Consider the following 16,155-nt stretch of genomic DNA (forward strand, 5'->3'; position numbering starts at 1 on the left):
TACCCCACTGAGAGTCAGTGTGTGTGGAACTGTACCCCACTGAGAGTCAGTGTGTGTGGAACTGTACCCCGGTGAGAGTCAGTGTCTGCAGGAAAGATTGGGAGGAAATCAGAGAGAGGATATTTTAATGTTCTGATGTTTATATGAATCCGTGTGTGCATCAGAGGTTGTGGACTCGGTGTCTAGCACTGGAAGCAGTCTCGAAAAATGTTACTGTTTTTCATGTTAGTCGTCGGGAAACATCAGAGAGGGAAGCCCTTGATCAAAGATTGCCTGTAATTCATGAAAGTCTTGCATTTATATAGCGTCTGTCACAGCCTGAGGACGTCCCAAGTCGCTTTTCATCCAATAACATTTTTGATGTGTCATGACTGTGACTGCGTGGGTTTCCGCCGGGTGCTCCGGTTTCCTCCCACAGCCAAAGACTTGCAGGTTGATAGATAAACTAGCCATTATAAATTGCCCCTAGTGTAGGTAGGTGGTAGGAGAATGGTGGGGATGTGATAGGGAATATGGGATTAATGTAGGATTAGTATAAATGGGTGGTTGTTGGTCAGCACAGACTCGGTGGGCCAAAGGGATTGTTGCAGTGCTGTATCTCTCTATGACTATGACTATGACTATTGTAATGTAGAAAATGCAGCAGCCAATTTTCACACAGCAAGATCCCAACAGTGGTATTTATACCCAGATAATCTGTTTGAATGAAGTTGGAGTCTTCCCAAGGTATTAATCTGGTGATGGACGCTGGTTCTGTGTTTCCCATCTCTCTCTCTCCTCTCTTTCTCGCTCTCACTCTCTTGCTGTCTATCAGCACGTTTCAGAAATACTTCACACCCCGAGACTATCGTCACAGCTGAACACAAACACATGCACACGCACTCAAACACACACGCACAGACATACTCTCCAATTTTGACTGTCCATCTCTGCCTGTCTCTTTCTTTAGGCCCTCTCTTTCTCTCGCTCTCCTGTGCCAGTCTCCCTGTCCTCTTTTTCCACTCTCTCTCTCTTACTCCTTCTCTCCCTCGTCCGTCTCTCCCTCTCACTCCTGCACTGTCTTGTCTGCTCTGTGACCTGAAGTTTGTGAGCTCCCATCAGTCTGGGGAATTTCTGTGGTGAGATGTGCTCGCTGTGGGTGGGGGAGTTACAGTCACAGTGACAGTTCTGTGGGCAGTAATTCATTTATTGTAGGTCATCTCCTACTCATGTCTCAATCTGCGTCAGTGCAGAACTGAAACTTGCGGGTATCACGAATTTCAGAAATAAAATTAGCGCTGTGAGCACCATGCATGTAACACAGTTTGACGTTGGCCCCCGAGCCTTGCAGGTAGGACTGAGCAGCTCCTCATTACAGTGTGAATGTGCGTGACGAGTCTCCCATAGGGCCCAAGGCTGTTTAATTCTCGCCCTAAACCTCTCCACCTCTCTACCTCTCTTTGATGCTCCTTAAAACCACTTCTGTTTGGTCACCTGCAGTATATCTGCTTACTTAGCTCACTGTCAGTTTGTGTCTCATTGCTGCTGTGAAGAGCTTTGGGACATTTTTGCTCTGTTAAAGGTGCTATATAAATGCAAGTTGTTGTGTCTACGAGATGTCAGATTTCCTCCTTCTTGTCAAGGAAATGAGCATCAGCTCCCTGAGCAGGCAAGGGTTAATGGAGATTCACCAGTCAGGCAGGCACTCACTGCCCCTCCATCACCAAGTCTTTGAATGTCCTGCCCTAGGTGGTACTGAGCCTTGTAGAATGGTGGGTGGGCAAGTGAAGGGAACCCAGGTTCATTGCCCTGCTTGGTATAGGTCCCAGACAAGCCCCTGATTATCGATCGATTGGATAGAGCTACCTCCTGCTCTCCAGCAGTAGCGAGAGTGACCAAGAGGATTCTTGGTGTTATTGGTGTGTGTGTGCCACGCCCTGAGACAATCTGAGCTCACACTCAACTCTGGTGCAAGGGACAAAAGCTTCGACACACCCTGGCCCCTCAGTCACATGACCAATCAAACCACTTGCCTAGCTTGTTTTGAAACGGTTGTGATAGAGAGGTTTTGGAGATGTGCTGAGAATTGTGAGTGCAGATTTATTGGGAGAAGTTGTTTGTGCAGAGTAGGGAGGAGAGTGAGTCACCATTTGACCTTGATCCCTAATTGGCTCCTGAATCAGTTCTCTGTGGATCGATGAGAGGCTGATCCTGTCTGGTGTTGTGATGCCCGAGTGAGGCAGTCGGAGCCTCGCTACAGGGGGGGCATTACACCCTGTTTCATTCTGGAGCATAGTTAGACCTGGACTCCAGGTTCACACTACACAGGTTGGTGGAGAGATAAATACTGGTCAGGGCACTGAACAGCACTATGGGCGAGCTGCAGTGTAGGAGTGACACCACTGAGGGCGTGCTGCAGTGTCGGGGCAGCACTGAGGGCGTGCTGCAGTGTAGGAGTGACACCACTGAGGGCGTGCTGCAGTGTCGGGGCAGCACTGAGGGCGTGCTGCAGTGTCGGGGCAGCACTGAGGGCGTGCTGCAGTGTCGGGGCAGCACTGAGGGCGTGCTGCAGTGTCGGGGCAGCACTGAGGGCGTGCTGCAGTGTCGGGGCAGCACTGAGGGCGTGCTGCAGTGTCGGAGGGGCTGCACTGAGGGCGAGCTGCAGTGTAGGAGTGACAGCACTGAGGGCGAGCTGCAGTGTAGGAGGGGCAGCACTGAGGGCGTGCTGCAGTGTCGGGGCAGCACTGAGGGCGTGCTGCAGTGTAGGAGGGGCAGCACTGAGGGCGTGCTGCAGTGTAGGAGGGGCAGCACTGAGGGCGTGCTGCAGTGTCGGGGCAGCACTGAGGGCGTGCTGCAGTGTAGGAGGGGCAGCACTGAGGGCGTGCTGCAGTGTAGGAGGGGCAGCACTGAGGGCGTGCTGCAGTGTAGGAGGGGCAGCACTGAGGGCGTGCTGCAGTGTCGGGGCAGCACTGAGGGCGTGCTGCAGTGTCGGGGCAGCACTGAGGGCGTGCTGCAGTGTCGGGGCAGCACTAACGGCGTGCTGCAGTGTAGGAGGGGCAGCACTGAGGGCGTGCTGCAGTGTCGGGGCAGCACTGAGGGCGTGCTGCAGTGTAGGAGGGGCAGCACTGAGGGCGTGCTGCAGTGTAGGAGGGGCAGCACTGAGGGCGTGCTGCAGTGTAGGAGGGGCAGCACTGAGGGCGTGCTGCAGTGTCGGGGCAGCACTGAAGGCGTGCTGCAGTGTCGGGGCAGCATTGAGGGCGTGCTGCAGTGTCGGGGCAGCACTGAGGGCGTGCTGCAGTGTAGGAGGGGCAGCACTGAGGGCGTGCTGCAGTGTAGGAGGGGCAGCACTGAGGGCGTGCTGCAGTGTAGGAGGGGCAGCACTGAGGGCGTGCTGCAGTGTAGGAGGGGCAGCACTGAGGGCGTGCTGCAGTGTCGGGGCAGCACTGAAGGCGTGCTGCAGTGTCGGGGCAGCACTGAGGGCGTGCTGCAGTGTAGGAGGGGCAGCACTGAGGGCGTGCTGCAGTGTAGGAGGGGCAGCACTGAGGGCGTGCTGCAGTGTAGGAGGGGCAGCACTGAGGGCATGCTGCAGTGTAGGAGGGGCAGCACTGAGGGCATGCTGCAGTGTAGGAGGGGCAGCACTGAGGGCGTGCTGCAGTGTCAGAGGGGCTGCAGTGTCGGGGCAGCACTGAGGGCGTGCTGCAGTGTCGGGGCAGCACTGAGGGCGTGCTGCAGTGTCGGGGCAGCACTGAGGGCGTGCTGCAGTGTCGGGGCAGCACTGAGAGCGTGCTGCAGTGTCGGTGGGGCAACACTGAGGGCGTGCTGCAGTGTTGGAGGAGCACTGTGGGCGGGCTGCAGTGTCTGAGGAGCTGCAGTGTCGGGGCAGCACTGAGGGCGTGCTGCAGTGTCGGGGCAGCACTGAGGGCGTGCTGCAGTGTCGGTGGGGCTGCAGTGTCGGGGCAGCACTGAGGGCGTGCTGCAGTGTCGGAGGGGCTGCAGTGTCGGGGCAGCACTGAGGGCGTGCTGCAGTGTCGGAGGGGCTGCAATGTCGGGGCAGCACTGAGGGCGTGCTGCAGTGTCGGAGGGGCTGCAGTATCGGGGCAGCACTGTGGGCGTGCTGCAGTGTGGGTGATGCTATCTTTTGGGTAAGATGTTAAACCGAGGCCCTGTCTGCGCTGTCAGGTGGACGTAAAAGATCCCACGGCCACTGTATTGAGGAAGAGCATGAACATTCTCCCTGTGTCCTGACAGCAGCATTCCACCCACAAGCACCACCAACAAAAACCCGAACCTTTTATGGGATGTTTATCCACATACCCACAGTTTCAGTACATGTGGATGTAGGTGAGAGTGAAAGGACACATTAGTGTTTTGGGACCAGCAATTGATCTGCAACATTATCCTGACTTTTCTCATTGAGATGCAGACTGATCTTTTACACAGAATTTACAGCCCAGAAACAGACCATTCAGCTCAGCTGGTCTGTGCTGGCATTTCTATTCCACACAAACCTCTTTCCATTCTTCATCACCCTTCACCCCAGTCACACATCCTTCTCTTCCTTTCGCCCTTGTGTTTATCCAGCTTCCCCTTAAATGTATCGATACAATTCCCTTCAATCACTCGCTGTGGAAGCGAGTTCCACATTTTCACCACTCTCTGGATAAAGAGGTTTCTCCTGAATTCCCGATTGGATTTATTAGTGACTGTGTTATATTTATGACCCCAGGTTTTGAGTTCTCTGACAAGTGGAAACATCTTCTCAATGTCATAATCTTAAAGCCCTCCAGGTCATCCCTCAGCCTTCTCTTTTCAAGAGAGAAGAGCCCCATCCTGTTCAATCTTCCAGACTTGCTGTGTGTTTAGTGTTGAATATCTCCTTACACCCAGAGTACTTCAGCTTTTTTGTTTTCTTGTCCATGGGATGGGGTGTGGGGAGGGGAAATGGCTGGGGGTTGTGGCGGTACTGTACAGTGAGTTTTGGGTTAATAAAAACAAGAAATGCTGGAAATACTCAGCAAAACTGGCAGCAACTGTGGAGAGAGAAGCAGAGTTAACGTTTCAGGTCTGTGACCCTTCATCGGAACTAACTGAACTGAAACGTTAACTCTGCTTCTCTCTCCACAGATAGCTGCCAGACCTGCTGAGTATTTCCAGCATTTCTTGTTTTTATTTCAGATTTCCAGCATCTGTAGTATTTTGCTTTTATATTCATGAGTTTTGGGTGCTGGATTCTGAAGTTCCAGTGCTCTTTCCCAGGGATTTCTGTGTCTCGGTGCAGACACTGACAGCTCTCTCTGTTTTTACTGAGGATTTATCCGCCAGTGAGCTAACAGCCCTTTCCAAACTTCCGAGGCCCTCTGCATTTACCAAACTAGTGAGTGAAAAACGCGTACAAACAGCTGCCTGGGTTCAGGGGCTGCATATCAGACCCCTTCCCATCTCCTTTTGCCAAAACCACCAGCTTTCACTGTCTGATCTGGGGAGGCAGCTCTGCTCCCAATAACACAGTGTAATGAGGGAGAATCTACCTAAACCCCAGTCTCCGGCATCTCCCGGTTAAACGCCAGGATCTGGCATCTCCCGGTTAAACATCACCTGTCAACAAGTCCATGGAACTTCAGACTCTTCCCATGCACTCGATTTTAGAGTAGGGCGTAGCTTCCAGTGAGTGGCCTGGCTGCTGTGTGTCACAGTAAGCTGTAGTGTGAGGCACAGGCAGGGCTGCAGATTAACAATGAGTTAGTCGGCCTGAGTGAAATGCTCTATTTTTTCACTCTGCAGTCGGACTAGGTCCTCTTGTAACTCCCTCTCCCCTCCCCGTGTCTCCTTATATCCCCCCACTTCTCGTGAAAGTGGTGGCTTACTCAGGCATAGGTGTGTGCACTTTCTTCTGTTACCTTCTCACCTGCAACCTGTTCAACTGTGGAAGCATCGCAGCAGACTTCGATCCTGATCTCTGAGCGACTTGTCCGTTTGCTACTTCCCCATCCTCTGGAATTTCTCCTGCTATCCCTCACCCTCCTCACTTTCCTCCTCCCTCACCCTCCTCACTTTCCTCCTCCCTCACCCTCCTCACTTTCCTCCTCCCTCACCCTCCTCACTTTCCTCCTCCCTCACCCTCCTCACTTTCCTCCTCCCTCACCCTCCTCACTTTCCTCCTCCCTCACCCTCCTCAATGCTGTGACTTTCATACACGAGGGCTGCTATAGAAATGTCAGTTGAATTGTATTGTTGATGCAGTTAATGCTGACGGGGAATGGGGTTAATGCTGACAGTGGACGGGGTTAATGCTGATGGGGTTAATGCTGACGGGGAATGGGGTTAATGCTGATGGGGTTAATGCTGACGGGCAATGGGGTTAATGCTGACGGGGAATGGGGTTAATGCTGACGGGGGACGGGGTTAATGCTGTTGGAGTTAATGCTGACGGGGACGGGGTTATTGCTGACGGGGTTAATGCTGACAGGTGACAGGGTTAATGCCTGTGGGATTCATGTTGACGGGGGACGGGGTTAATGCTGACGGGGAATGGGGTTAATGCTGACGGGGGACGGGGTTAATGCTGACGGGGGACGGGGTTAATGCTGACGGGGGACGGGGTTAATGCTGACGGGGGACGGGGTTAATGCTGACGGGGGACGGGGTTAATGCTGACTGGGACGGGGTTAATGCTGACGGGGGACAGGGATAATGCTGACGGGGGACAGGGATAATGCTGACGGGGGACGGGGTTAATGCTGACGGGGGACGGGGTTAATGCTGGCGGGGGACAGGGTTAATGCCTGTGGGATTATTGCTGACGGACGGGGTTAATGCCTGTGGGGTTAATGCTGACGGGGACGGGGTTAATGCTGACGGGGGACGGGGTTAATGCCTGTGGGGTTAATGCTGACGGGGACGGGGTTAATGCTGACTGGGACGGGATTATTGCTGACGGGGGACGGGGTTAATGCCTGTGGGGTTAATGCTGACGGGGACGGGGTTAATGCTGACTGGGACGGGATTATTGCTGACGGGGGACGGGGTTAATGCCTGTGGGGTTAATGCTGACGGGGGACGGGGTTAATGCCTGTGGGGTTAATGCTGACGAGGACGGGGTTATTGCTGTGTTGGAGTGGACGGGCTCAGTAGCTCCCTCTAGCTGACTGATGATGCAATGGGCTGTGTCTCAGTTACTCGGTAAACAGTGTCACTCATTCATGTTTTTCACAGACCATTGAAACGCACCAATCCAACAGACTGCGGAAAGGAACGGGAATGTTTTACAGTCAGCCCATCCCATTGGCCACTGCCTGCTCTTCAACTATATAAGAAGCTGCCTGATTGGAGAATCTTCAGTAAGGATCTTAAATATATTAAAGTTAAACTAATTAAGGATCCAGAGAAACGAGATCAACTCCAGTGAAACAGTTAGTCTGACACGGAATGCCATGGGATTAATTCCAGTGGGACAGCTCGCAGGCCAGCACGCTGTGGGTCTGGTGTCCCTCTCCTAAATCAGATTTACATGATTCCGCACCTGTCCTTTAGTTTCAAGGCACTGGGTAGTTTGGAAGAAAACCGTAAGGTTTTTTGGGGGGGGCTGCTGGTTTTGGAGAAGGGTTGGATTTTTAGAGTTGTTTATGTTTGGGTGCAGTTGGTTTTTGGAATGAGGTTGGTGTTCCGATGGACCTTACGCCGGGTGCGGTGTGACGGGGGGGATCGAGTGCCGGGTGCGGTGTGACGGGGGGGATCGAGTGCCGGGTTCGGTGTGACGGGGGATCGAGTGCCGGGTGCGGTGTGACGGGGGATCGAGTGCCGGGTGCGGTGTGACGGGGGGGGGGATCGAGTGCCGGGTGCGGTGTGACGGGGGGACAAGCGGTGTGACGGGGGATCGAGCGCTGGGTGCGTTGTGACGGGGGGACAAGCGGTGTGACGGGGGATCGAACGCCGGGCACGGTGTGACGGGGGATCGAGCGCCGGGTGCGGTGTGACAGGGGGGATCGAGTGCCGGGTGCGGTGTGACGGGGGGGATCGAGTGCCGGGTGCGGTGTGACGGGGGATCGAGTGCCGGGTGCGGTGTGACGGGGGATCGAGTGCCGGGTGCGGTGTGACGGGGGGGGGGGATCGAGTGCCGGGTGCGGTGTGACGGGGGGACAAGCGGTGTGACGGGGGATCGAGCGCTGGGTGCGTTGTGACGGGGGGACAAGCGGTGTGACGGGGGATCGAACGCCGGGCACGGTGTGACGGGGGATCGAGCGCCGGGTGCGGTGTGACGGGGGGGATCAAGTGCCGGGTGCGGTGTGACAGGGGATAGAGTGCCGGGTGCGGTGTGATGGGGGGGGAATCGAGTGCCGGGTGCGGTGTGACGGGGTGGGGGGGATCGAGTGCCGGGTGCGGTGTGACGGGGGGGATCGAGTGCCGGGTGCGGTGTGACGGGGGGGATCGAGTGCCGGGTGCGGTGTGACGGGGGATCGAGTGCCGGGTGCGGTGTGACGGGGGGACAAGCGGTGTGACGGGGGATCGAACGCCGGGCACGGTGTGACGGGGGATCGAGCGCCGGGTGCGGTGTGATGGGGGGGGATCGAGTGCCGGGTGAGGTGTGACGGGGGGGATCGAGTGCCGGGTGCGGTGTGACGGGGGGGATCGAGTGCCGGGTGCGGTGTGACGGGGGGGGGGGGGGGGGGGGGGGGGGATCGAGTGCCGGGTGCGGTGTGACGGGGGGGATCGAGTGCCGGGTGCGGTGTGACGGGGGGGTGGGGGGGGGGGGATCGAGTGCCGGGTGTGGTGTGACGGGGGGGGGATCGAGTGTCGGGTGCGGTGTGACGGGGGGGATCGAGTGCCGGGTGCGGTGTGACGGGGGGGATCGAGTGCCGGGTGCGGTGTGACGGGGGATCGAGGGCCGGGTGCGATGTGACGGGGGGCTCAAGCGCCGGGTGCGGTGTGACGGGGGGGATCGAGTGCCGGGTGCGGTGTGACGGGGGGCTCAAGCGCCGGGTGCGGTGTGACGGGGGGGATCGAGTGCCGGGTGCGGTGTGACGGGGGATCGAGGGCCGGGTGCGGTGTGACGGGGGGCTCAAGCGCCGGGTGCGGTGTGACGGGGGGGATCGAGTGCCGGGTGCGGTGTGACGGGGGGCTCAAGCGCCGGGTGCGGTGTGACGGGGGGGATCGAGTGCCGGGTGCGGTGTGACGGGGGGCTCAAGCGCCGGGTGCGATGTGATGGGGGGGCTCAAGCGCCGGGTGCGATGTGACGGGGGGGCTCAAGCGCCGGGTTCGATGTGACGGGGGGGATTGAGCGCCGGGTGCGGTGTGACGGGGGATCGAGCGACGGGTGTGGTGTGACGCGGGGCTCAAGCGCCGGGTGCGATGTGACGGGGGGGATTGAGCGCCGGGTGCGGTGTGACGGGGGATCGAACGCCGGGTGCGTTGTGACGGGGGATCGAACGCCGGGTGCGATGTGACGGGGGGCTCAAGCGCCGGGTGCGATGTGACGGGGGGCTCAAGCGCTGGGTGCGTTGTGACGGGGGGGACAAGCGGTGTGACGGGGGATCGAACGCCGGGTGCGATGTGACGGGGAATCGAACGCCGGGTGTGTTGTGACGGGGGATCGAACGCCGGGTGCGATGTGACGGGGAATCGAACGCCGGGTGTGTTGTGACGGGGGATCGAACGCCGGGTGTGTTGTGACGGGGGATCGAACGCCGGGTGCGATGTGACGGGGGGCTCAAGCGCCGGGTGCGATGTGACGGGGGATCAAGCGCTGGGTGCGATGTGACGGGGGGCTCAAGCGCCGGGTGCGATGTGACGGGGGGCTCAAGCGCCGGGTGCGATGTGACGGGGGATCGAGCGCTGGGTGCGTTGTGACGGGGGGACAAGCGGTGTGACGGGGGATCGAACGCCGGGTGCGGTGTGATGGGGGATCGAACGCCGTGTGCGGTGTGACGCGGGGCTCAAGCGCCGGGTGCGGTGTGACGGGGGGGGGGGGGTCGAGCGCCGGGTGCGGTGTGACGCGGGGCTCAAGTGCTGGGTGCGTTGTGACGGGGGATCAAGCGTCGGGTGCGGTGTGACGGGGGGACAAGCGGTGTGACGGGGGATCGAGCGCTGGGTGCGTTGTGACGGGGGACAAGCGGTGTGACGGGGGATCGAACGCCGGGGTGTGACGGGGGGACAAGCGGTGTGACGGGGGATCGAGGCCCGGGTGTGGTGTGACGGAGAGTGAATGAATAATGATCACTGTGGCGGGGTTTAACTTCCAGTGATGTTTCTCAATAAACCTATCACTGTCAGTCTGGGAGACACTGACACAGGAGCTGGTGAGAGAGGTGAGGAAATGAAAGGAAGACAGAGTGGACAGGCATGGAAATTTCTTAATTTGTCAGAAATTGAAGCTCTTGATGGTTGCTTTGGTTGGACTTTTTTCACCATCTGGTCTGATCTCACCCGGTCGGGGTGAGAAGCAGTAAAACAAAAAAAACTTTCATTTATATAGCACCTTCACAACCTCAGGACGCCTCAAATTGCTTCACAGCCGATGAAATGCTTTCTGCAGTGTAGTCACTTGTAGGAAACACGACAGCCAATTTGCACACAGCAAGATCCCACAGACGGCAATGTGATAATGACCAGAGAGTCTGTTTATGATATTGGTTGAGGGATGAGTATCGGCCAAGACACTGGGAGGAACTCCCCTGCTCTTCTTTGAATAGTCCCTCTGAGAGGGCAGACAGGGCCTCAGTTTAATGTCTCATCTGAAAAGCAGCACCACCAACAATGCAGCACTCTCCCCAGTACTGTACTGGACTGTCCGCCTTAATTTTTGAACTCGGGTCTCCAGACTGGGATTTGAACCACAACCTTCTGACTCGGAGGTGAGAGTGCAGCGCGCTGAGCTTCAGCTGGCACAGGAACAGCTAGTCGCTCAGCATCTGAGAGTATGTGGGGTCTCCCTTGGGGTGAAACAGGACTGACAAAGACCCTAAATCTTAAGTGGATTTGTCTGTTTGTGAAGCTGACTGAGCTGTGTATTTCCAGCATTTATACTTGTGGTTCCAGGTTATATTTTTGGTTGACAAGCGATTGTCTGTTATCTAATTTCCCTTTCTCTCTCTCTCCCCTTCAGTGAGCTCAGGAGATGAGAGAGTACCGGCAACAAGAGCAGTCTGACACTCAGCGGATACTCCCCGTGACGCAGGAGCTCCCCATTCTGGAGCAGTTTGTTTGTCAGAAGAAAAACAAGAAGGAAAAGAGTCGGCTGACGGACAGTAAGATGTTGGCCGGCTCACAGAAGCCAGGCCGAGGCCAGAAAAACTCCAGTCCCAACAAGCACTTAAAGAGCCCGGGCTCTCCAGGCATTATGTCTCACAGTCCAGGGACACTTCATTCAGGCTGTTCCAAGCCCCGAGGTCTCAAGAGTCCTCCGCTCACTGACACTCAAAGGTATTTAATCTGCACTTTTACTAACCCTTCTTCATGGTGTTCGAGTGAAGCATTTGGAAGAACCTCATCCCAGGACCTGCAGTCTTTTGAAGTTTTGTTTATGTTTGCAGGTTTCACTGGCAATTCAAATGTGACACCTTTTAAATTCTACCCCCATTTGCAAGCTTTAAGAAAAGATCTGGGAAACTGTGGGACTTGCTGAGGGAGGGCTGCACTGTTGGAGGTGCTGTCTTTAAACGGTACCTCTGTCTGCCCAATTAGGTGGATGAAAAAGTTTTGTGACTGCTGCAAATGCAGATTTCTGCAACTTGAAGTGCTTTGTGCTACATTTAGTAAAATGCACTAAGCAAGTGGAACTGCTGAATGTTGGCATTAACTGTGCCTTACTTACCACATTTCACATCAAGATGTGCAGCTGGAGTAATGGAGAGACATTAATAGAGTCAGTCAAATACTAAAGGTGTAACATCTTCCAACAGGGCAGTGACTGCCACTGGAGGGCAGTGGAGAATTTCCAGCGCTGATCGACAGCAGAATTGGGTTACAGTGAGCAGACTAGTGTCAGTGGAGTCGGAAAATAGTGAGCAGACGAGCATCAGTGAAACCGAATTATAGTGAGCAGACAAGTGTCAGTGAAATCGGATAGTAGTGAGCAGACTAGCATCAGTGAAATCGGATTGTAGTGAGCAGACTAGTGTCAGTGAAACCGGATTGTAGTGAGCAGACTAGTGTCAGTGAAACCGGATTATAGTGAGCAGACTAGTGTCAGTGAAATCGAATAATAGTGAGCAGATTAGTGTCAGTGAAATCAGATAATAGTGAGCAGACTCGTGTCAGTAAATGTTTTTTAATCCGTTCATGGGATGTGGGCGTCGCTGGCTAGGCCAGCATTTATTGCCCATTCCTAATTGCCCTTGAGAAGGTGGTGGTGAGCTGCCTTCTTGAACCGCTGCAGTTCTTGGGGTGTAGGTATACCCACAGTGCTGTTAGGAAGGGAGTTCCAGGATTTTGATCCAGTGACAGTGAAGGAACGGCGATACAGTTCCAAGTCAGGATGGTATGTGGCTTGGAGAGAAACAGTGGTGATGTTCCCATGCATTTGTTGCCCTTGTCCTTCTAGGTGGTAGAGGTCGCGAGTTTGGAAGTTGCTGTCTAAGGAGTCTTGGTGCGTTGCTGCAGTGCATCTTGTAGATGGTACACACTGCTGCCACTGTGCGTCGGTGGTGGAGGGAGTGAATGTTGAAGGTGGTGGATGGGGTGCCAATCAAGTGGGCTGCTTTGTCCTGGATGGTGTCGAGTTTCTTGAGTGTTGTTGGAGCTGCACCCATCCAGGCAAGTGGAGAGTATTCCATCACACTCCTTTCTTAGAACCATAGAAAAATTACAGCACAGAAGGAGGCCGTTCAGCCCATCATGTCCGCGCCAGCCGAAAAAACTAGCTGCCCACTCTAATCCCACCTTCCAGAACCTGGTCCATAGCCTTGCCGGTTACAGCACTTCAGGTGCATGTCCAGGTACCTTTTTAAAGAATTGAGGATTTCTGCCTCCACCACCATTCCTGGCAGTGAACTCCAGACACCCTCTGGGTGAAAAAGTTTCCCCTCATGTCCCCTCTAATTCTTCTACCAATCACCTTAAATCTGTGTCCCTGGTAATTGACCTCTTCACGAGGGGAAACGGGTCCTTCCTGTCCACTCTATCTAGGCCCCTCATAATTGTGTGCACCTCAATTAAGTCACCCCTCAGCCTCCTTTGTTCTAAGGAAAACAACCCTAGCCGATCCAATCTTTCCTCATAGCTGCAACTTTCGAACCCTGACAACATTCTTGTAAATCTCCTCTGTACTCTCTCCTGAGCAATTATGTCCTTCCTGTAATGTGGTGACCAGAACTGTACGCAATACTCCAGCTGTGGCCTAACCAGCATTTTATACAGTTCCAGCATTACATCCCTGCTTTTGTATTCTATACCTTGGCCAATAAAGGAAAGCATTCCATACACCTTCTTCATCACTCTATCTACCTGTCCTGCCACCTTCAGGGATCTGTGGACATGCATTCCAAGGTGTCTCACATCTTCTAGCCCTCTCAATATCCTCCCGTTTATTGTGTATTCCCTCACTTTATTTGCCTCCCCAAATGCATTATCTCACACTTCTCTGGTTTGAATTCCGATTGCCACTTTTCCACCCACTCAACCAAACCATTGATATCATTCTGGAGTCTACAGCTATCCTCTTCACTATCAACTACACGGACAATTTTTGTGTCATCAGCAAATTTCCCAATCATGCCTCCCACATTTAAGTCCAAATCATTAATATATACCACAAACAGCAAGGCACCCAACACTGAGCCCTGTGGAACGCCACTGGAAACAGCTTTCCATTCACAAAAACATCCATCAACTACTACCCTTTGTTTCCTGTCACTGAGCCAATTCTGAATCCAACCTGCCACATTCCCCTGTATCCCATGGGTTTTCATTTTACTGACCAGTCTGCCATGTCAAATGACTTACTAAAATCCATGTAGACCACATCCACTGCACTACCCTCACCAATCCTCCTCGTTACTTCCTCAAAAAACTTAATTAAGTTATGACCTTCCCTTAACAAATCCATGCTGAGTATCCCTGATTAATCCATGCCTTTCTAAGTGACGGTGTATCCTGTCCCTCAGAATAGATTCTAACAATTTACCCACCCCAAGGTCAGACTGACCGGCCTATAATTATTTGGCCTATCCCTCGCACCCTTTTTAAACAGTGGTACAACGTTTGCAGACCTCCAATCATCTGGTACCTCTCCTGTATGTAGTGAGGATTTGAAGATGATCCTCAGCGCATCCGCTATTTCCTCCCTGGCTTCCTTTAACAAACTGGGCTGCAATCCATCCGGTCCTGACGATTTATCCACTTTCAGGGATGACAGACCCGCAAGCACTTCCTCTCTCAATATGCTTACCATATCTAATATTTCACACTCCTCCCCTCTCACCACAATGTCTGCATCAACCCCCTCCTCTGTGAAGACAGAGACATAAAACTCATTAAGAACCCTGCCCACATCTGCATCCACGCATAGGTTCCCCTGTACATCTCTGATAGGCTGTGTTGTGCCTTGGGGAGACACGAGGTGAGTTACTCATTGCAACATTCCCAGCCTCTGACCTGCTCTTGTAGCCACCACATTTAAGTGGCTGGTCCAGTTCAGTTTCTGGTCAATAGTGACCCTCCAGGATGTTGTTAGTGGGGGATTCAGTGATGGAAATGTCATTGAACATCAAGGGAAAATGGTTAGATTCTCCCCTGTTTGTGATCGTCATTGCCTGGCACTTGTGTGGTGCAAATGTTACTTGCCACTCATCAGCCCAAGCCTGAATGTTGTCCAAATCTTGCTGCATCTGGACATGGGCTGCGTCAGTGTCTGAGGAGTCGCAAAGGATGCTGAAGTCTGTGCAATCATAAGCGTACATCCCCACTTTTGACCTACATTGTGATGGAGGGAAGATCATTGATGAAACAGCTGAAGATGGTTGGGCCTAGGGCATTACCCTGAGGAACTCCTGCTGTGATGTCCTGGGACTGAGATGATTGACCTCCAACAGCCACAACCATCTTCCTTTCTGGTAGGTTTGGCTCCAACCAGTGGAGAGCTTACCCCCTGATTCCCATTGACTCCAGTTTTGCTAGGGCTCCTTGATGTCATATTCGGTCAAATGCTGCCTTGATGTCGCGGGCATTCACTCCCACCTCACCTCTTGAGTTCAGCTCTTTTGTCCATGTTTAACCAATAGTTTCGTGAAGGGGAAATCATGTTTAACCAATATATTGGCGTTCTTTGAAGAAGTAACATGTGCTGTGGATAAAGGGGAACCAGTGGATGTACTGTACTTAGATTTCCAGAAGGCATTTGATAAGGTATCACATCAAAGGTTATTGTGGGGAAAATAAAAGCTCATGGTGTGGGGGTAACATATTGGAATGGATAGAAGATTGACTAGCTAACAGGAAACGGAGAGTAGGCGGAAATGGGTCATTTTCTGGCTGGCTAGATGTAACGAGTGGTGTGCCACAGGGATCAGAGCTGGGGCCTCAACTTTTGACAATTTATATAAATGACTTGGATGAAGAGATCGAAGGTATGGTTGCTAAATTTGCTGATGACACAAAGATAGGTAGGAAAGCAAGTTGTAAAGCGGTCATAAGGAGCTACAAAGGGATATAGGTAGGTTAAGTGAGTGGGCAATGATCTGGCAAATGGAATTTAATGTGGGAAAATGTGGAATTGTCCATTTTGGCAGGAAGAATTAAAAAGCATATTATCTAAATGGTGAGAGGTTGCAGAGCTCTGAGATGCAGAGGGATCTGGGTGTCCGAGTACATGAATCTCAAAAGTTTAATATGCAGGTCCAGCAAGTTATTAGGAAAGCTAATGGAATGTTATCATTTATTGCGAGGGGAATTGAATACAAAAGTAGGGAGGTTATGCTTCAGTTATACAAGGCATTGGTGAGACCACATCTGGAGTACTGTGTACAGTACTGGTCTCCTTATTTAAGGAAGGATGTAAATGCATTGGCAGCAGTTCAGAGAAGGTTTACCAGACGAATACCTGCAATGGGCAGTTTGCCTCATGAGGAAAGATTGGACAGGCTAGGCTTGTATCTGCTGGATTCAGAAGAGTAAGAGGCGACTTGATTGAAACATATAAGATCCTGAGGGGTCTTGACAGGGGTGATGTGGAAAGGATGTTTCCCC

General features: G+C 53.6%; 2 protein-coding genes across 7 annotated transcripts in view; one reads left to right on the forward strand and one right to left on the reverse strand.

The window, feature by feature from the left end:
• The window catches only part of bcl9l (bcl9 like), a 150,571-nt gene that overhangs the window by 80,544 nt on the left and 53,872 nt on the right, over positions 1–16,155 (forward strand). For all 6 annotated transcript variants that reach the window (XM_068054147.1, XM_068054146.1, XM_068054143.1 and 3 more), the window contains exons 2-3: positions 7,192–7,316; positions 11,078–11,394. In XM_068054147.1, coding sequence (XP_067910248.1) covers positions 11,090–11,394 — 305 coding nt within the window. In that variant the 5' untranslated portion in view covers positions 7,192–7,316; positions 11,078–11,089. The remainder of the gene's footprint in view (positions 1–7,191; positions 7,317–11,077; positions 11,395–16,155) is intronic.
• Positions 7,590–10,439, reverse strand: LOC137381579 (uncharacterized). The gene is made up of 3 exons (XM_068054273.1): positions 10,399–10,439; positions 9,375–9,807; positions 7,590–8,141 (listed from the first exon to the last, which is right to left on the reverse strand). The coding sequence occupies exons 1-3, from the start codon at positions 10,437–10,439 to the stop codon at positions 7,590–7,592; spliced, it is 1,026 nt and encodes a 341-aa protein (XP_067910374.1).

This window comes from Heterodontus francisci, chromosome 22, assembly GCF_036365525.1.
Source record: "Heterodontus francisci isolate sHetFra1 chromosome 22, sHetFra1.hap1, whole genome shotgun sequence".
NCBI classification, from domain to species: Eukaryota; Metazoa; Chordata; class Chondrichthyes; order Heterodontiformes; family Heterodontidae; genus Heterodontus; species Heterodontus francisci.

What these genes read in the sequence shown, in the direction of transcription:
- LOC137381579 (XM_068054273.1), bottom strand. Translation starts at nt 10,439, where the DNA reads ATGAAAGTTTTTTTTGTTTTACTGCTTCTCACCCCGACCGG. An exon ending in CTGCTTCTCACCCCGACCGG is followed by an intron (nt 9,808 to 10,398) that starts GTGAGATCAGAC and finishes CAACGCACCCAG; the next exon opens with CGCTCGATCCCCCGTCACAT. An exon ending in CCCGTCACAACGCACCCGGC is followed by an intron (nt 8,142 to 9,374) that starts GTTCGATCCCCC and finishes CAACGCACCCAG; the next exon opens with CGCTCGATCCCCCGTCACAC.